The following is a 20,285-nucleotide window of genomic DNA, read 5'->3' on the forward strand; positions in this document are numbered from 1 at the left end:
CTTTTGGTTCCATAAGAGTCATGACATTGTTCCAATTAGGGAAGGACATTTGTCATCATGTAAACAACGATTGAAATCAACATATAGACCTAAACATGGTTACGGGACAGAACAGGATGTAAATGTTAATACTGATGATATAAAAGTAAAAGTACAATCACTAAAAGTAAAAGAAGGCATACAGGGAAGGCTTGGGTACTAATAACATCTCACATTGTGGGAAGGGATAGTGGTCAGAAGTTCTATCTAAAGTTAGAAACATAATTAGTACATGACCCAATAGTATCATATAACTAGCAAAATTCAGAGAAGAATAAAACAAAGTGGGGGTGGTATGAATGAGATAAAGCCTCGTCTTTCATAGTAAAGGGGCAAGGGCAATAGATAAATGTCAGGCTTTTGGACAGAAGGCAAGATTTCAGGTCCTTCTGTGTGTAGGTAACCACCTGAAGAGCTGAAAACAAAAACTGTTTAAAAAGTGATTCCCTTGGGGAAGGGAAGGATGAGTCAGGGGAATGTTGCTTTTAATTATAAACCTTTCTGGCTGGGTGCAGTGTCCCATGTCTGTAATTCCAGCACTTTGGGAGGCCAAGACAGGCGGATTGCTTGAGCCCAGGGGTTCAAGATCAGCCTGAGCAACCTGGCGAAACCCTGTCTCTACCAAAAATACAAAAATTAGTCAGGCGTGGTAGCACGCACCTGTAGTGCCAGCTACTCCAGAGGCTGATGTGGGAGGATCACTTGCACCCATGAGATCAAGGTGTCAGTGAGCTGTGATCCCGCCACTGCACCCCCAGCCTGGGCAACAGAGCAAGACCCTAACTCAAAAAAAAAATCGTATTTCAGCCAGCTCTCTTAGTTGTCCTCAGCAGTAAGGTTGGTCCATGTCACTCAGCCTATCATTAGCAGAACAGTAGTCCTGTTTCTGTAATGTGGCCTTTCAGGGATACAAATTACTTAAAGAAAATTTTGAATAATTCAGGATATATAGCCAGAAGCCATTTGAAATTGACAATAATATAATTATTTGGAACTCTTTAAAACAGAGCTAAAGCTTTACATAATAACCATTAATTCTGATTTCTATAAATGTCACAAGGTCTCTTAAGTAGATTGTTACAATAAAATTGTGTTTATAAGGAAGACATTAGCAGTCATAGCAGCTTGTGAATGAAACAAAGGATCCAGCCAACTGTGCCTCTCAGCTAGTAAGAGAAAGAGGGAAGTGTGTGTACATATTCCTGTCTTCATCTCTCCCCTTGAGCATCTTATAGGGTGTTGTGCTTTTCTTTTAGAATTTGAATAGGCTTCATTAGTGAGGGTGACAAAAAGAATAGACTTAAATACTTGGATTACAAACTAGTAGCAGTTTTGATAACCAGGGCCAGGGATAGTATTTATAAAACTGATTGTCAAAAATTGATTGTAGCCAGGCTCGGTGGCTCATGCCTGTAATCCCAATAGTGTGAGAAACCAGAGTGGGAGGATTGCTTGAGGCCAGGAGTTAGAGACCAGCCTGAGCAATATAGTGAGACCTCGTCTCTACAAAAAAATTAAATATTATAAAATAATGTAAAGAGTGTCATTGGATTGTTTGCAACTCAATGGATAAATACCTGAGGGAATGGATGGCCCATTCTCCATGATGTGCTTATTTCACACTATATGCCTGTATCAAAATATCTCATGTACTACACAAATATATACACCTACTATGTACCCACAAAAATTTAAAAATTAATAAATGCTAGATGCACTTAAATATTTAAAATTTTTTAATTAGGTGGGCGTGATGGCCTGCACCTGTTATCTCAGCTAGTCAGGAGGCTGAAGCAGGAGGATCACTTGAGCCCAGCAGTTTGAGGCTGCAGTGAACCATGATTGCACCACTGCACTCCAACCTCCACAATAGAGTGAGACCCTGTCTCTAAAAAAAAAAAAAATTGTAACTAGATAAGTAATGCACAGTTATCCTAATACATAGCACAGTGATAGAAAGCTATTTTGGTTTATGTAAACTCTTCCTTTGATTTATTTGCTCCAATATAATTTTGCTGCTGTTTTTTGTCCATGTGTATTGTAAAAAGATAAGGAAAAGTACATAAAACCATAGAAATTTTAGCGTTCTACTCAAATACTCTCATTTTACAGAAATGACTGTCTGTGCCAGGGGTTTGTGATCTATTCCATCTGTCCAAACCTGTCCATAAATGACTTTTTAGCCTCTTCTATTTGAGGGCGATGATATACCTACATTTGCTCATCTTACTTCCTGTACCTTCTTATCAGGGAGTAAAAGTGCAAAACTCCAGTCAGGCATATTTGGAAAAGGATCTGCTTATTCACGACACAATGCCGAAAGACTTTTTAAAAAGCTGATACTTGACAAGATTTTGGATGAAGACTTATATATCAATGCCAATGACCAGGCGATCGCTTATGTGATGCTCGGAAATAAAGCCCAAACTGTACTAAACGGCAATTTAAAGGTATAGTATTGTTCATGTTTATTTTATTATCTCACAATGAGTGAACCAAAATATATTACTGTGAAGTATAGTGTCTTTGTCCAAGTTTATAGATACTGAATTTATATGTACTGTTCTATATGAACATATTCTGTTCTTAAATTGGAAAGAGATCTTAAAATTCAACCCAAGTAATGTGACACCTGTCAAAAGTAATTTAATGAGTTATCGGGTCACTAAATCTTTATATATTCATTAAAGAAACATTTATCAAGAGGCTATTCTATGCTTGACACTGGAGATACAAAGATGGAGAATGCACAGCCCCTGTTCCCAGTGGACTCACTATCTGCATGACAGAATAGAATTACCCCCAAAAAATGCAATTAAGCATTAAATAAAGCCCCTGTATGGGTACAAGTGCACATATACCCACTCCTATGATTTGTTTCTCTCTCATAAAGGTAGACTTTATGGAAACAGAAAATTCCAGCAGTGTGAAAAAACAAAAAGCGTTAGTAGCAAAAGTATCTCAGAGGGAAGAGATGGTTAAAAAATGTCTTGGAGAACTTACAGAAGTCTGCAAATCTCTGGGGAAAGTTTTTGGTGTTCATTACTTCAATATTTTTAATACCGTCACTCTCAAGAAGCTTGCAGGTGGGTATGCATGTATCCTTTGTTACGTGGCACAGATTAATAGGCCGAAAGTTAATCTTGCTAGGGAACTCCTTAAGTGATAAATATATCTCAGTGGTTTGTTTCTTTTTGGGGTTTGTTTTGAGACGGGGTCTCACTGTGTCACCCGGGCTGGAGTGCTGTGGCATGATCATGGCTCACTGCAGCCTCAACCTCCTGGGCTCAAGTGATCCTCCCACCTCAATTTCCCAAGTAGCTGGGACTACAGGTACATACCAGCATGCCCAGCTAATTTTTGTATTTTTTCGTAGAGACAGAGTTTCACCACGTTGCCCAGTCTGGTCTCGAACTCTTGGCTTCAAGCGATCCTCCCACCTTAGACTGCCACAGTGCTGGGATTACAGATAGGCGTGAGCCACTGAGCCTGGCCTCAGTTGTTTTAATTATTTTTATTTAATCTCTGGATTAAAATCTCAGAGAAACAATTGAAACTTACTCTTTTTTTGTTTGTTTTTGAGACGAAGTTTCACTCTTATTGCCCAGGCTGGAGTGCAGTGGCGCGATCTCAGCTCATCACAACCTCCGCCTCCCAGGTTCAAGCGATTCTCCTGCCTCAGCCTCCCAAGTAGCTAGGATTACAGGCATGTGCCACCATGCCCGGCTAATTTTGTATTTTTAGTAGAGACAGGGTTTCTCCATGTTGGTCAGGCTGGTCTCAAACTCCCGACCTCAGGTGATCCACCCACCTCAGCCTCCCAAAGTGCTGGGATTACAGGCGTGAGCCACCACGCGCGGTCGAAACTTACTCTTTTTTTTTTAAGGACATTTAAAGACCATTGAATATTAAACTCATTCTTAAGATAAAATACGTTCTTTAACATATATATAGTACTTTGTTATATATGGTATAATGGTACCCTATATATGTTATATATGGTATAATTTTAATTACAGCTCTGTGCCCATATGAAAAATACATATAATCAAAGTAAATGGTGGGTGCATGCCTGTAATCCCAGCTACTCGGGAGACTAGCTTGAGACTAGCAGGAGACTAGCTTGAACCCAGGAGGCAGAAGTTGCAGATATTTGTACATAAACACAGCTAAACACTATAAGGCAAGCAAATAATCGGCACAAATAATGAAGTGATGTCTGGTTTTAGAAATTACAATGATCTGGCCGGACACGGTGGCTCACACCTGTAATCCCAGCACTTTGGGAGGCCGAGGCAGGTGGATCATGAGGTCAGGAGTTCAAGACCAGCCTGCCCAAGATGGCAAAACCCATCTCTACTAAAAATACAAAAAATCAGCTGGGCGTGGTGGTGGGTGCCTGTAATCCCAGCTACTTGGGAGACTGAGGCATGAAAATCACTTGAACCCGGGAGGCAGGGCTTCATCATGTTGGCCAGGCTAGTCTCGAACTCCTGACCTCAGGTGATCCGCCCGCCTCAGCCTCCCAAAGTGCTAGGATTACAGGCATGCCACCGCGTCTGGCCGGATTATTGTAATTTCTAAAACCAGACATTACTTCATTATTTGTGCTGATTATTTGCCTGCTTTATAGTGTTTAGCTGTGTTATGTACAAATATCTGCAACCTCCGCCTCCTGGGTTCAAACGATTCTCCTGCCTCAACCTCCCGAGTAGCTGGGATTACGGGCATGCGCCCACCATTTACTTTGGTTATATGTATTTTTCATATAGGTACAAAGCTGTGGATAATAAAAATCAATGTCCAAATCAGTAAAAAAATTATTTCAATAAAAGCACTGTGTCATAGTTTAATTAGCAGAATTTTTTCTTCCTTAATAGTCCATAAAGTAACAGTATCTTAATATAGTTGGCATCTTAGAGTCAGTGAAATATTGTAATGACCAATTGTAATATTGTAATGGGCTGGGCGCTGTGGCTCACGCCTGTAATCCCTACACTTTGGGAGGCCGAAGTGGGCAGATTGCCTGAGGTCAGGAGTTCGAGACTAGCCTGGCCAACATGGTAAAACCCCGTCTCTACTAAGAATACAAAAATTAGCTGGGCACGGTGGCGGGTGCTTGTAATCCCAGCTGCTTGGGAACCTGAGGCAGGAGAATTGCTTGAACACAGGGGGTGGAGGTTGCAGTGAGCCAAGATCGTGCCACTGCCCTCCAGCCTGGGCGACAGAGCGAGACTCCATCTCAAAAAAAAAAAAAAAAAAAATCTGAAGAGCTAGTTTCCTTATGAAGAGATTATGTTTTATGCTTCTTTGAATCTGGATCTAGCACACTGCTATGTCTTTAGTTAATAAATACTTACTGGTCTGAGTTATTTCCATGGGCAGATAGCCCAACCCAGAATTTCAGTAGTAGAGTTCCTGGAAAACAACGTCTTCATATAGTTGACCAACTGGGCTATATTACCTTCCATGTTCTTCTTCATAAAATCTCATAATCATCACCTTCTCTCTTCTTCATTGCCTCTCCTACCATAATCGGTCATTACAATATTTCACTGACTCTAAGATGCCAACTATATTAAGATACTGTTACTTTATGGACTATTAAGGAAGAAAAAATTCTGCTAGTTAAACTATGACACAGTGCTTTTATTGAAAGAATTGTTTTTTACTGATTTAGACATTGATTTTTATTATCCACAGCTCTGTGGCTGTATGAAAAATACATATAATCAAATTACTGTAGGTACTTATAAAAGTTCACATTGAAAGCCTGACTCTTCTGAGTCACTTTTTGACTGAGTTGTCCGTGTCTTTGTTTTTCCCTATGTCATCACTAACATTCTCATTAGCCATAAGGCATTTCCAGAGTGTTCCACTATTTTCCCCAGGATTTAATCGAAACCTCTGTTATCAGTTCTGTTTTGAAGGTGGTGGTTTCTTGATGATACCAGAAGGTGTCAACAGAAGGTTGTACATCTCTCAGTAACAAAAATGTAATGCTGCCTCATCTACTTTGGCCATCTTCTTTCTTAGGTCACGTAAAGTACTTGGTTGTACTTGCGAGAAATTATGGAATTGTGGGCATGTGTCCTCAGAGACAAATAGTGCTTGGGTTTTTTATGTTTTGCTTTGTTTTGTTTTTTTGGAGATAAGATCTTATGCTGTCACCCAGGCTGGGTGCAGTGGTTGAACACAGCTCACTGCAGTCTAGACCTCCTGGCCTCAAGTGATCCTCCTACCCCAGCTTTCTGAGTAGCTGGAACTACAGGCATGTACCACCATGCTTGGCTAGCTTTTTTATTTTTTTGCAGAGACAGGGCCTCACTGTTACCCAGACTGGTCTCATACTCTTAGGCTGAAGCAATCTGCCCTGTCTCAGCCTCCCAAAGTATTGGGATTACAGGCATGAGCTACCACGCTCAGCCAGATAGTGCTTTTCTTAATGCCAAATGTATTCCCTGCTACTCTGTTTCAGAACTTTTCTGCATTCACAATCACTTTTTTAATGCTAATCACAGTATAGTCTTTTTGAAGCCATGTCATGGCAGTTAGACTCAATACATGAGGTACAAACAGTGCAGTCACTTTGTTGACATGCTGACAGTACTAATAGCTATGACTAAGTTCTCACAACCATGAGCAGTAACAACCACAAGGCAGCTGCCATTTAGCCATCAGCAGTTCTTAAGACACATCTTGACCTCAGGAATGCTAAATTGTGAAAAGGTGTGTGTCTTGGAATTGATGAAATTTGGAATTTTATGATATGTTATTTCTAGGCGATTAGTGTAGTTTCTTAACTGTCCTCCTTACCTCCAGCTGTGAATGTGATGTACATTTTAATCTTTCAAAAACTAGTAAAACTACAACAGCTTCCCAGATAAAGTATACATTTAATCAAGGGTCTACATTTCTTCCTGCCTTTCCTGCTTTATCTTCCATTAAACCCCCTTCATAAACCTTCTGTTCTGTCCACAGTCTCTTGCTTTTCCTCTAAACTTGGGAATGATGTGAAGATCACAGATGGGAAAGGATTTGAAATCCACTCTTTGCTCAGCTCAAATACATAGGAATGATTACTCCCTCACTACCCAGAGCCAGTGCATCAGTCAGTCCTACAGAGCCAGCCTCCAAAACTCACCCAAACTTTGCTTCACTGTGTCTCCACTACTGCATTCCAGTTTACTCCATCCTCACTCACTCCTGCAATGGCTTCCACCAGGCTCCCGGATTCTACTCTTTCCTTTACAGTCAAGTTCTTATACAGCAGCCAGGGTGACCTTCAAATGACAGGCTTGTCTAGCTGCAAGACTGATATGCGACCTCTATGCAGAGGGCTCAGCTGGCTGCTTGTTGCCTCAACCCACATGGGGAAAGAATGGAGGAAGAAAAGTTTGTGCTGGAGGAAGTAACCATTTGGTTATGCCATCTAGGGTGGGGTATACAAGTCTGGAGTGCAGAGAAGAGGCTGGAGCTGGAAATAGAAATGCAGCGTTCTCAGTCAAGAGAGGGCACACCAGTCTCAGCTAGATGAGTATTGGCCATGGAAACAGTGGGCAAGAGCAGGTCTGCTCCACTCCACACACATGGCACAGGTCCCACCCTCAGCTTCCTCCTGCCCTGGCTCTTGCCCTTGCTCTGCCCTGGCCTATGCCGCTGGAATTGGATGGTGGGTTCCTGCCCTCTGCGCCTGTCTGCTGCCTCTGAGGTGCTAACTTTGCCTTTTACAAAATTGGCCTGTGTTCCCAGTACCCTGCAGTTAGTTGGCACTTAGCAGACATGTGCTGAATGCGTGAATGAGCATGAATTCAGTGGGTTTTCTATGGGTGATAATTTAAATTCCTAATTTTATGCCTTTGCACAGAATCTTTATCTTCTGATCCTGAGGTTTTGCTTCAAATTGATGGTGTTACTGAAGACAAACTGGAAAAATATGGTGCGGAAGTGATTTCAGTATTACAGAAATACTCTGAATGGACATCGCCAGGTTAGTATACAGCCATGTGTGTTCTCTAAAAGCCTGTTTAATGTGAAGTAATGCATCTCACTGAATTAGAATGATGCAGTTTCCGGGTTGTGTGAATGCTTCCTACACCTCGTCACACTAACATCCAAGTCAGCCCCCAGTGGTGTGCCAGTCACCTCTGAGAGGACACTAGTGCTTATGCCCCCTGTGGGTGCCAGTTCTAAACTTACTCATAGTATCCAAAAGGGGACCTTTGGGCCCAGGGGTTGCTGGTTCCTGTAATGCAAGTGCTCAAGGAATCAGAGCCCTGGGTGCCAGTTCCAGATCTGCCACCATGTCATGCTGTGTGATCTTTGGCAGGCCACCAATAGCCTCTTTGTGAATCAGGTTCCTCCACCAAGGAAGGAACATGTTATCTGACAAACATGTCTAAAGATAAAATTTAAGACTAGTGTTTAAATGTTTTGGAGAAATGAGCATGCAAGTAGAATGTTGTTATTGTTAGTCATTGACAGAACCTGCCTGAGTGCATCATTATCAGACATTCCGGGAGTCACGTTAGGCCTGTCCTGTGGCACCTCTAATCGTGAGCTTCATCATCATTACAGCTTTAGAAATCATTGACCGGGGGAAAAGGAGAACAACAAAGCATTTTGTTGTAGGTGATATTGAGAGCACAGAAGTCTTCTGCTCTCTGATAACATCACCACGTAATAGGACACAACAGACAAGCCCGGTTCAGTGTTCTTCCTGCTTCCAGACAGGCAGTGTGGGGGTCTTCCCAAGGATGATGGAAATGATGAGCAGGATGAGATAGTTCAAGTTCTCTCTTTACCCAGTCGCTTTTTTTTTTTTTTTTTTTTTTTTTTTTTGACAGAGTCTCACTCCAGGCTGGAGTTCAGTGGCACAATCTTGGCTCACTGTGCCTCCCAGGTTCAAGCAATTATCCCACCTCAGCCTCCCCAGTAGCTGAGACTACAGGCATGCACCACCACACCTGACTCATTTTTGTATTTTTTTGGTAGAGATGGGGTTTCACTATGTTGGCCAGGCTAGTCTCGAACTTATGACCTCAAGTGATCCACCCGCCTCAGCCTCCTGAAGTGCTGGGGTTACAGGCATGAGCCACCACACCTGGTCAGGTTCTCATAAATTCTTCTATATGGTAATTAGTCCATTAAAAGCCTTGTTCCGAATACATTTTGACAGTGAGCCAGGGTTGGAGCAGCCATGGTGGAGTCCTGTGCCCTTCATGCTGCTCCTGTAGGGTGGCCTGTGGGACAGGCCAGACCAGCCAGGAAATGGAGACTGGGTCCCCGTGTTACCTATCTATAGGGAGGTTTCATGCTTTTTGGGTGCCTTGGGATGCAAATACTTATGGAAATTACCATCTTCTTTGCAAATGCGTGCTTTCATGCAGTCTCACCTCCCGCATAATATGTGACATGTTCAGCCATATTGTGCAAAGACAAGTTTTTTTGTCTGTAAAGAGTAAAATAGGGTCTAGAATTTTCTTATGCTCATTTACTAAGAAACTATTGTTCAAAGATGAGATACAGGACCGTTTGTTTCCCTTATATTGAGCTAATTTTTTCAGCATATTTAAAATAAGTAAAATTGCCTGCCATCTTTATAGCACTTGATACTTTTTGAATTGCCTACCAGAACTAATTGCCCAATCAACAACAGGAACACAGGCCATATGCGACAGTATGAGTTAAACCTCATGTCTCTAGTTAACTTCAAGACTATCACAAATTTTTTAAATGAATTCTGATTCTTTTTTGTTAAAAATGAATTGCCATTGAACACTTTGGGGCTTTGTGAAGTAAAAAAAGGTTTGGTTCTTGCTGAATTGTTGAATCCATATGGCAGGGAAGCAGCTAGGTATCTGCTAAAATGGGCCCCTGCAGTGTGTCTCTTCATATACACTAAAAACACGTGGACCAGTGCGACATCACCTGTAAACATCTGCATTTTCCATTTGTAGCTGAAGACAGTTCCCCAGGGATAAGCCTGTCCAGCAGCAGAGTCCCCGGAAGAAGTGCCACTGAGGAGCTCGACAAGGAAATACCCGTATCTTCCCACTACTTTGCAAGTAAAACCAGAAATGAAAGGAAGAGGAAAAAGATGCCAGCCTCCCAAAGGTCTAAGAGGAGAAAAACTGCTTCCAGTGGTTCCAAGGCAAAGGGGTATGTTTTGTGACATCTTTTGCAATACAGGGAACAAGGGAAGAAAGGACAAAAGTGCAACAGCTCTGCCTTGCTTTGAAGGATTTATTAAAATAAGCCATTATTAAATATTGCTAATGGAGTGACAGTTGTTAATGGAGTGACAATTAAGGTTTCATCCAAAACAAAAATATTTGCTTCAAGAAACAACAAAAAATATTTGCTTCAGATGTTTAAAATATCTACTGACTAATAGTTATGACTAAAGTTTTCTTTCTTTTTTTTTTTTTTTTTTTTAATTTGGGGACAAAGTCTGGCTCTGTTGCCCAGGCTAGAGTGCAGTGGCGCAATCTCGGCTCACTGCAACCTCTGCCTCCTGTACTCAAGTGATCCTCCCACCTCAGCCTCCTGAGTAGCTGGGACTCCAGGTGTATACCATTACTCCTGGCTAATTTTTGTATTTTTTGTACAGATGGGGTTTCCCCATGTTGCCCAGGCTGGTCTCAAACTCCTGAGCTCAAGGGATCACCCCACTTTGGTCTCCCCAAAGTGCTGGATTACAGACGTGAGGCACCGCACTCAGCCTGACTGATGTTTCTTGTTTGTAAAGATGTCTTCCATGTTGATCTTCCCTTAGATATTTGTTTGCTTGTTTGGGATGATTGCTCTTCTTAAGGGACTTTTCCACCTAAAATACTATAAATCATACAGTAGCTGAATAAATAACAAAGGGTTTTGTGTCCTCGTGGCTTTTATGATTCTGTCAGTACTTGCTCCGCTGCTTTTATTGCTGCAGAATCCCATGGATCTCCACCTTGAGGCGCATGCACACTCCCTGCCTTTCATTAACACCTGGGAGAATCGACCTCCCAGCCTTTGCATGGGTAGCGAGAAGAAGCCACAACAGAGAAACCAAAAGTTCAGTCAAGCCAGGCCTGTTTAGGGGTTGCGTAAATGGCTTCTGTCTTCCCCTTCCCACGTTTTCCTGGGCCGCTCGTCTGGGACATGTCTGTTCTGGGCACTTTCTGCACACCAGGGGAGCAACAAAGATAGCATGGTCTGATCTGTGTGATGATCTTGGCAGTGTCCTTCTTTCTTCATAATTACATTGTTTCTGACAGCCCCTTTGTGGTTTTCTGCCAGGGCACCCTCTGCCTTCTGGCTAGTAGGTTAGGCCTGGCAGGAGGGAGACCATTCCATCAGTCTTGAGAACGTGTCCCCAAAGTAACTGTATATTGTAACAGAATTGCTTGCAGAAAAAAGAAACCAAAAAAAAGTCCACAGTCAACTTTTGCAAGCTGTTGTGTTTTCTTTTGCAGTTTTTCTACCTCTTGTCCTTCTGAGTAATAAAAAACAAAAACTGAGTGGGGAAAGAGAAAGGAAGGCAGACATTACCAAATTGTCATTTTCTCGTTAAGTCCATAAATAAAATCTTGTATGTGCTAATCCTCCTGCCAGAGTGCCGAAATTAAAGGCATTAGAAAACGTTAGTTTAATTTTGTGATTTTGAGTGCGCAAGTGATCAGTAAATGTTCTTCAGTGAGGATATTTTCTTATTTCCATCACTTATTCCTCCGCTTTGGGAAATACTCATTTCCTCAGTAACTCACACAGAGCCGGAGACCTTAAAAGGCATCTGGCTCAACACCCCGGGTTTTTGAAGAGGAAGCTTAGGCCTGGCCTGGGGAGGGCTTATCAGAGGCCAACCCTGCCTGGTCTCAATTTCAAAGGTAGAAGCAGACACTGGCCTGCCCACACTTGCCCGGAGCACGTTCACTTCTGCATGTTGCCTGTGGAGACTCCTAAAAAACATGCCTGGTCTCCCATCTCATTTTTATGTATTAGAACAAAGCAAACCATATTGCTATTGGCTCCCTTATTTAATTTTCACAACTTTTGTTAGAGTGAAGCACTTTGCAGCATCACCTGGAACGTAATCTGATGAGAAGCAGTAAAGCTCACACTCGTACCCATTTCCATGCTTGCTTTCAGTGAGCCTGGGTGCTTAAGATGGGATTTGTTGTTGTTGTTTTGGAGTTTCGCTCTTGTCACCCAGGCTGAGTGCAGCGGCACCATCTCGGCTCGCTGCAACCTCTGCCTCCCGGGTTCAAGCTATTCTCCTGCCTCAGCCTCCCAAGTAGCTGGGATTATGGGTGCACGCCACCACGCTGGGCTAATTTTTGTATTTTTAGATGGGGTTTCACCATGTTGGCCAGGCTGGTCTCGAACTCCTGACCCCAGGTGATCTACTCACCTCGGCTCCCAAAGTGCTGGGATGACAGGCGTGAGCCACTGTGCCCAGCCAAGATGGGATTCTTTTTTAAGCCCTACCAGCTAAAGCCAGTGCACTGTGTGACTTTGTGTTACCCTTGGAGCAGCCTCTTTTTGCTCCACTCTCCTTTCCACGGACCCAGTCTGCTCCCCGGCCTGAGAGTCCCTGTGCAGTGAAAGAATAAATGTGGCTCTCTGCCAGCAACCTCACCTCCCCACCCTACCCTCGGAGTTTTACATCTTCAGAACAACACACAATGAACCAGTTGTGTTCTGGGCTCTCTGAGTGGGAGTAAATGGATGGCCCAGGTGAAATGGAGGCTGCTATTGGCAGATTCATTCTGTAAATCAACATAAACAGCAGGTTTTCTCTCTGGGCTTCATTTCTCAGCAGGAAATCAGCATAGGGAAACTTCAGGCTGCATCTCTGCCAGTTTAGCAGATCTCTGCCAGTTCTGCAGTAAAATTGCCTTGGAGCGAGAGTTTAAGTCATGGAGCTCCACCAGAATGTCATTACCCACAGGCTGTGGCTCTATACCCTCAGTTCAGACGGGAGGCTACTTGTATGCCCTGATGCCATGGAATTAACGTTGGGCCTGACATCAGCCTGGTTACAGAGCCGCAGGAAAGGCTTCTGCGGGTAATGCTGCCCACAGTCATCACTGTAAACATGCCGGCCCCATGGTTTTGTTTGTTTTTATTTCATTTAGGGGTGGGAAGGGAGCTGTTATCTTAAGGTCTGCAAGGAAAGCGAGATGCTGGAAGGACTTGGTAATCGGCTGTGGCGGCTTCTTCCTTGGCTTTAGAAGGCAGCGAGTGGGAGGGAGAGCTGGCAGATCTCTGGGTGTAGGCAGGTGAGCCAGGGAGCTGCTGGACACGGCCCTGACAGAGGACCGCATCTGCAGCCTCCCTGGGGCTGGCCAGGAAAACGCCCAGCTTTGCCACTCCTGGCCACCCAGCTCCACCCCACGCGTGCTCACCCCACAGCTGCCTTGCTCTGGACTATGCAAGTCCAGTCATTCCGGGGTGCCTGTCAGCAGGGAGCTGGGGCCTTACAGCAAGGTGTTTCACTTTTATTTGGTCAGAATAGATGAGGCCGTGTGGACCTCAGCCCCTCTTGTAGCCTCTGGTTGTAGGCTGCCGAAGGTGTGGGTGGAGAGAGCGGCGGTGGGTTGGTCACAAGTCAGATAATTAAGAAACAGTCCTTCACATTTCAGAAAGACAAATCCGGAACACATTTATAGGAAGGGCAGCGGTCCTTTATTCCATAAGTAGTAAAGGAAACTTACCTTACCTAGGGGGTTCGTGGGCAGAAAATGCACGAGGACACATTAGGCCCAGGGAAGTGGTATTGTAGCTCTGTGCAGGTTGAGAGGAAGAAGGTCATTCATTTTTGGTTTCATTTAACATTTTGATTTTTTTCTTTGTCACATTTCAGGGGGTCTGCCACATGTAGCAAGATATCTTCCAAAACGAAATCCTCCAGCATCATTGGATCCAGTTCAGCCTCACATACTTCTCAAGCGACATCAGGAGCCAATAGCAAATTGGGGATTATGGCTCCACCAAAGCCTATAAATAGACCGTTTCTTAAGCCTTCGTATGCATTCTCATAACAACCAAATCTCAACGTACATAGACCCTCTTTCTTGTTTGTCAGCATCTGACCATCTGTGACTATAAAGCTGTTATTCTTGTTATACCATTTGAAATTTTTACTCGTCTCTATTAATATTTAAATAAATGCTGGGGAGTGATAGTTCTTCTTTTTAAAATAAACATTTTCTTTTGAATAAGCATGTTTTGCTGCCGCTGCAAGTGTTGTGGCCGTTGTTTCTCAGAACGTCTGAGGCAGCAGCTGAATCATCTCAGTGCAAGAGATTCTGAGCATAACACGAAACCCAGAAGCCAAAGGAAGAGCCACACGTGGGCCCTTGTGAAACTAAAGCTTTTTGTGTAAGACAACACAAACAAAATTGAAAGACAAATGACGTGGAAAAGAGGAGAAAATATATTACAAAGGATTAGTATCCATCGTACTAAATACCTGTGAACCAGTCAGAAATATCCCAGGGGGCAGGTGGACCAAGGATGTGAACGGTCTGGTCTCAGAAGAAGAAATACACATGCTCATGGCCGTGCACGGTGGCTCACGCCTGTGATCCCAGCACTTTGGGAAGCCGAGGTAGGTGGATCACGAGGTCAGGAGTTTGAGACTAGCCTGACCAACATGGTGAAACCCTGTCTCTACTAAAAATACAAAAATTAGCCAGGCGTGGTGTACAGGCATGCCTGTACTCCCAGCTACTCAGGACGCTGAGGCAAGAGAATCGCTTGAACCCAGGAGGTGGAGGTTGCAGTGAGCCAAGATAATGCCACTACACTCCAGCCTGAGTGACAGAGCAAGACTCCGTCTCAAAAAAAAAAAAAAAAAATACATGCTCTGCAAATATGTGAAAATGGTCAATTTCCATGAATAAAAATATGATAAAACCGTGTGAGACCATTCTTTTGCCTACAAATTATCGACACTGGATAATATCCCAGTATTTGGGGTCAGCGAGAAAGATTGGCAGATTGTTTGGGTGGGCGTGTGTGGCAGTTGCTGTAGTCCTTTGGTATTGTGGCCACGTTTTTCAGGATGCTCCATGATGGGCCAATTGGCCCCAGCATCTTAGGTAGGATTTTGGCCTCTCTTGCCTGAACTCCAGTGGCCCCATTTTTGGAGACATGCCTTTCTCAGCTGTAGGTCACCTTTGTCTGGGTGCCACGCAGCGAGGAAGTGGCATAAGACACAACACACACCTCAGCCTGCCCTTTGTGTGGTGTTACCTGTGACCTTACTCAGGAGGGTGTAGCTGGGAAGACCCTGCCTGTGCCAAAGCCAAAGGTGTGAAGAGGGGGTTGATTGGAAGCCATGTGGCCTCCGCCTGGGGACTCAGTCCTGAGAGGGACCCTGCACCCACCCTGAGGACCCACCCTCGTGGTAGCACACTGACTTCCTGCCTCCTCGGCTGCCTGTGAGCCCCAACTGCCGCCTGTGGGCTTTTGGCGCCGCGTTTAATGGGGGGGACCGGCCAGGCGAGTTTGCTGAGGGCTGAGTGCCATTAGCACGGATGCGTTCCGGATCTGACATTTTCAGAGGCCATCCTTCTGGCCAGAAGAACCTTCTCTGGGGATGAGAAGTGGAAAGGAGACAAAGTAGCCAGAAGTTGAGACCCCTGGGGTAATGTCCCCAGCATGAGGCCACCTTGGAGAGTTGCTGATCCAGCCAGGGCGTCTGGCAGGAGGCATGTCCGTTCCACCTGCTGCAGCAGCTCTGGCCTTGGTGGTGGGGGTGGACTCCGGCACAGACAGTCACTGCTGGGCTCTGACCTCATCCACTCGTTCTTTCTGGAGATGGAGCTTATCCCTCAGGGTCGCAGGCTGTGCCTCCAGGGGCTCCCAGGGCTGTGGGGGAACAGATGAAAATAACGTGCGCGGGGCCTGAAGGTGGAGAGCAGAGGCCATGTGGGGCCCACACTACCTACAGCCCTTCCCCATGTCCTGGGAATATGACAGGGTGACTCACCCCCGCCTCCCAGCAAGGAATCTGAGGCCTAGAGACCTCTGATTTGCCTAAGCTGAAATGACCACAAGTGGCAGAGCCAGGCCCCACACCCAACTCTTGAAAACATTCTAGGTTGGAATAGGCTCTGCTCAGTTTCTCAGGACCCAGGAGCAGGCACAGAAAATGCAAGTGGCCTCCTTCCTCCAGCTCATCTCCCAGTCCTCCCAGACCCCCGGGGAAGCTCTGCATAATACCCAGTGCGACCCCAGGAGGGCAGGAGCAGGCAAACTTTCCCTGAACCGATGCCAAGGCTTTGAAGTCAAAGACGGGTCCATGGTGACAGCAAAGCTTCTCTGGGCTGGACCCTGCTAGTGGCCCTCCATGGGCACAAATCGCCACCACCTGGGATAGGAGAGGGCACAAGTCCACCAGGGAGTGCCAGCCTGGGACCCATCACAGGCCCATCCTCCCCTAGGTACAGGAAGGCCTGACTCTCCCACACTCATTTGTCACCCTTCTGGAGGGCACAGGCAGGATTGGAACCTGGCTCTGCAGCTGCACATATGCCCTGCTGGGGCCCTCACACTACAGAACGCTGGCAGGCAGGCCTTGCTCACCTCCAGGGACAGAGAACCCACCACTCTCAGAGGAAAAGAACAAGCACGGAGAGCCCCTCACCCCACCGGCACCGTGCCAAGGGCTGTTTCGGGAACTCAGGTAATTCACTTCCTCCATCCCTCCCGCAGCCCTGGGAGGCAGGCACATGATGTTGGCCTTTTTTATGCAGAAACCAGAATTCAGAGAGGTTATGTAACTTGCCCAAATCCACACAGCTAGGAAGTGGTAGTAAGTAGGGTAACACACATCTCGATTTGCCCTGAAGAGTCCCAGTTTACATCCGTTGTCCTGGTGTGATAATTAACACAGCTCATTTTCATTCTCAAAAGTGCTCCAGTTCAGACAACAAGTTCAGTGGCATCAAGAATCTGAGCTCTTTCCCTGAACTATCCAACCTCTTCTCCCAACCCCACTTTCCACCCAGAGCCGCAGGGGCCACCTGCTGTCACCTGTTCGAAACTCCCGGCCTCTGCTGCAGGCTCCAGGGACAGAGGCTGCAAAATTATCAGCCAGCATCGCTGAGCTGTGGCTTTTCTCCAGAAGAGGAAGCGAGGCTGTGGTCCAGGCCTTCTCGCTCTTCTTGAGAAACTGCTGCTTCTCCCACTCCTGCAGCCGTCTGGAACTCCTCTGAGGTCCCGAGGCCCACTCTGTCCTTTGGAGGCTCCCAGAGTCCCAGCCCGGCTCTTTCTCTGGCTCGGAGCTGCTGCCTGGGTGGGGAGCAGCAGGCAGCAGCTGTCAACCTCCCCCAGCCTGGGACCCCCCGCTGGCAGAGGCCTCTGGGCAGAGACAATGGCCGATGGGTCTTCTGTGGCAGCTGGGGCGGAATCCCCAGGGGCTCCAGCAGCCACTTCTCCCTCAGTGCAGCTGCCACAGCCCCGTGTGGCCTCAAAGCCAGGGCTCAGAGAAGCCAGCTGGTGGGGCGCACCCAGGGGACCCAAGCCTGGCCCAGACCCTGCTACGTGCTCCAGTTCATGAGTGCAGCAACCACTAGGAGGCAGGGGCTCAACTCTGCAGCTGTGCAGGGCAGACCCAGGACTTCGGGGACAAGCCCCTTGGCCTGCAGAAGGCTCCTGCTTTCCAAAACGCACTCACTCTGCTGTTCCTCCCACCCCGGAAAGGCTCCTCGGCTGGCCCACGCTCCCTGTTGGCAGGAGAGGAAGGAGGAAGGGAGAAAACCCTCCCTGGTTGGGGTGGGCTGTGTACTCTGCCCCACAGGGTCACCAATGGGAAGAAGGACAGGACAAGAAGGTAGACAGAAGCCAGAAGTAGAGTCCAGAAAGCCCCAGCCATGGCGACGCGTCCCCGAACAGGCCTGAGGCTGGTCCCTGTAGCTAGCCAAGGTGAAGCTTGAGGTTTTGGCATGATCACAGCTCAACTGTGTGGTTCCACGGCCCCACAGAGGGTTCGGTGACCCCTGGGAAGGTGCCAGGATGGCACTCTGATGGTCTCTAGGCTCAGGTCTATTCAGGATGTGGGAGTTCACCCCAGAGAGGCTGTCTGTCCCCATGGGTCCCACACTCAGGGCCTGTCACACACACAGGCCACAGGCGTCTGCCTGTCCTGGCCCCATCTACTCAGTCCCTGCCAGGAGCCACAAGGCCCCATGAAGGTCAGGCCCTGGCACTATGCCTGGGCCAGGAGTGGAGCAGAGAGCTCAGGTCCCTGCTTCCTGTTGGGAAGACTCTCCTCAGTAGGATAGAACCTGGAGCAGGGACCCTTGGCGTGGGAGGTGGCAATGGTGCCCCGGGAAATGCTGACGCGGAGTAAGGGTATGAAGAGCCACCACTACCAGACCTGAATCCCCCGCCTGGAAGGAAGGACATCAGAGACACTGGGGGACTCTGGGACTTCTGCCCAGAGCCCTGCTCGGGCTCAGAAAGGTGCGCTGTGGCCCCCACCGCTGTGGGAGCATTGAGACGCTGTGACGGGGAGGCAGTTAACACTGCTAACGCCGAAGATGAACTCAGCAGTCAGCACCAGGGAGATTGGAGGTCAGCCCACGCCAGCCCCACCACAGACACCCGCCTGCATGGCTGGATGTGCATATGAGGACAGAGACCCGTGCAGCCACCGTCGCCACCAGGTCCCTTGCACCCAAATGAGAGCCAGTCTGGAGTGGGCGGGACCCGGCCCCTTCCTCAGCCACCGAGTGCCCTGGCAAGTTCTGTGGCCTCTCAGAGTCCCAGTGTCTCATCTGCACCATAAACAGGCCACTTGGTCCTGGCCTCCAGGGCTGCTGCGGCATCCTTTTGGTCAGATATTCCACAAACATTTCTTGACCAGAGCAGAGCTCCAGGCATGGTTCAGCCTTCAACCCGGGCACAGGCAGGGAGGGAAATGCCCCAGGGGGAGAAGAGAGCAGTGTTGGAGTATGTGGGGTGGGGGTGAAGACCCCAGGGCACCTGGGCCAGCAGGAGTTGGGGAGGGTGCCCAGGGGGCTGAAACGGCCAAGTGACCTCCAGGCTGACCATCCCAGTGTCCAGCCACCCCCGCTGAAGCCACCCTGTGCTCTCCTTTGTGGTCCCTCCTCACCTAGGAAGAGCAGAAAGGACACAGCGCCCACCCGTGGGACCCCCTTCCTGAGCAGAAAGCGCCCCGTGCCAGCCTGGCCACCGCCTCACTGTGAGGATATGGGCACTCTAGGCTGGGCCACCTGCCTGTATGAGCTCCAGCCCAGCGAGCGGCACAATGGGGATGACCCCAGCACACCTGCCAGGACCCCCGCCCCACAGGGCCTGCCACTCCCTCCACAGGCCTCAGCTTAGGGTCTGCACCTTTGCCCCAGATCTGGGTTCCAGCCCCAGGGACTTGGCACACAGCTTGTTGGATGGATAGATGAGCGTATGGGTGGGTGAGTGGGTGAAGGGGCGCTGTGAAGACATCTGTCTCACTGCCTTCTCATGGGAAGATAAGATAGAAGGAGGAGATGGGGCCTCAGGCCGGCAGGGCCTTAAAATTCTGCAGCCCCACGGCCAGCACCAGGCTAGTGGGGATGGTGCTCCAGGTCACCGAAGGCTCCCTTGTTACTTCTGCTGGCTTCATCTGGACAAATAGAAACTGCTTTCCAGCTGGCTTCAGTTTTCACTTAGATTTTGTTCCTTTTTTTTTTTTTTTGAGACAGAGTCTCACTCTGTCACCCAGGCCAGAATGCAATGGCGTGGTGGCGTGATCTTGGCTCACTGTAACCTCCGCCTCCTGGGTTCAAGCGATTCTCCTGCCAAGTAGCTGGGATTACAGGCATGCACCACCACATGTGGCTAATTTTTGTATTTTTAGTAGAGACAGGGTTTCAGCATGGGGGCCAGGCTGGTCTCACACTCCTGACCTCAGGTGATCTGCCCGCCTTGGCCTCCCAAAGTGCTGGGATCACAGATGGGAGTCACCATGCCCAGCCTAGGTTTTCTTTTCCTTTCTGTTTTTTATTGTTGTTGTTATTGTTATTGTTGTTGTTGTTGTTTGAGACAGAGTCTTGCTCTGTTGCCCAGGCTGGAGTGCAATGGCGCGATCCCGGCTCACTGCAACCTCCGCCTCCTGGGTTCAAGCAATTCCCCTGCCTCAGCCTCCCGAGTAGCTGGGATTACAGGCGCAGGCCACCACACCCGGCTAATTTTTTCTATTTTTTTTTTTTTTTTTATTATACTTTAGGGTTTTAGGGTACATGTGCACA

At 47.2% G+C, this 20,285-nt stretch overlaps 1 protein-coding gene across 4 annotated transcripts in view; it reads left to right on the forward strand.

The window, feature by feature from the left end:
- BLM (BLM RecQ like helicase) overlaps positions 1-14,246 on the forward strand; it is a 99,511-nt gene extending 85,265 nt beyond the window's left edge. For 3 of the 4 annotated variants that reach the window (XM_030815030.1, XM_030815033.1, XM_030815031.1), the window contains 5 exons: positions 2,290-2,489; positions 2,933-3,125; positions 7,907-8,029; positions 9,999-10,200; positions 13,889-14,246. In XM_030815030.1, coding sequence (XP_030670890.1) covers positions 2,290-2,489; positions 2,933-3,125; positions 7,907-8,029; positions 9,999-10,200; positions 13,889-14,066 — 896 coding nt within the window. In that variant the 3' untranslated portion in view covers positions 14,067-14,246. The remainder of the gene's footprint in view (positions 1-2,289; positions 2,490-2,932; positions 3,126-7,906; positions 8,030-9,998; positions 10,201-13,888) is intronic. The other variant, XM_030815032.1, reaches the window with a different exon arrangement.
- Positions 14,247-20,285: the final 6,039 nt, after the last annotated feature.

Source organism: Nomascus leucogenys, chromosome 6, assembly GCF_006542625.1.
Source record: "Nomascus leucogenys isolate Asia chromosome 6, Asia_NLE_v1, whole genome shotgun sequence".
In the NCBI taxonomy this organism is placed as follows: Eukaryota; Metazoa; Chordata; class Mammalia; order Primates; family Hylobatidae; genus Nomascus; species Nomascus leucogenys.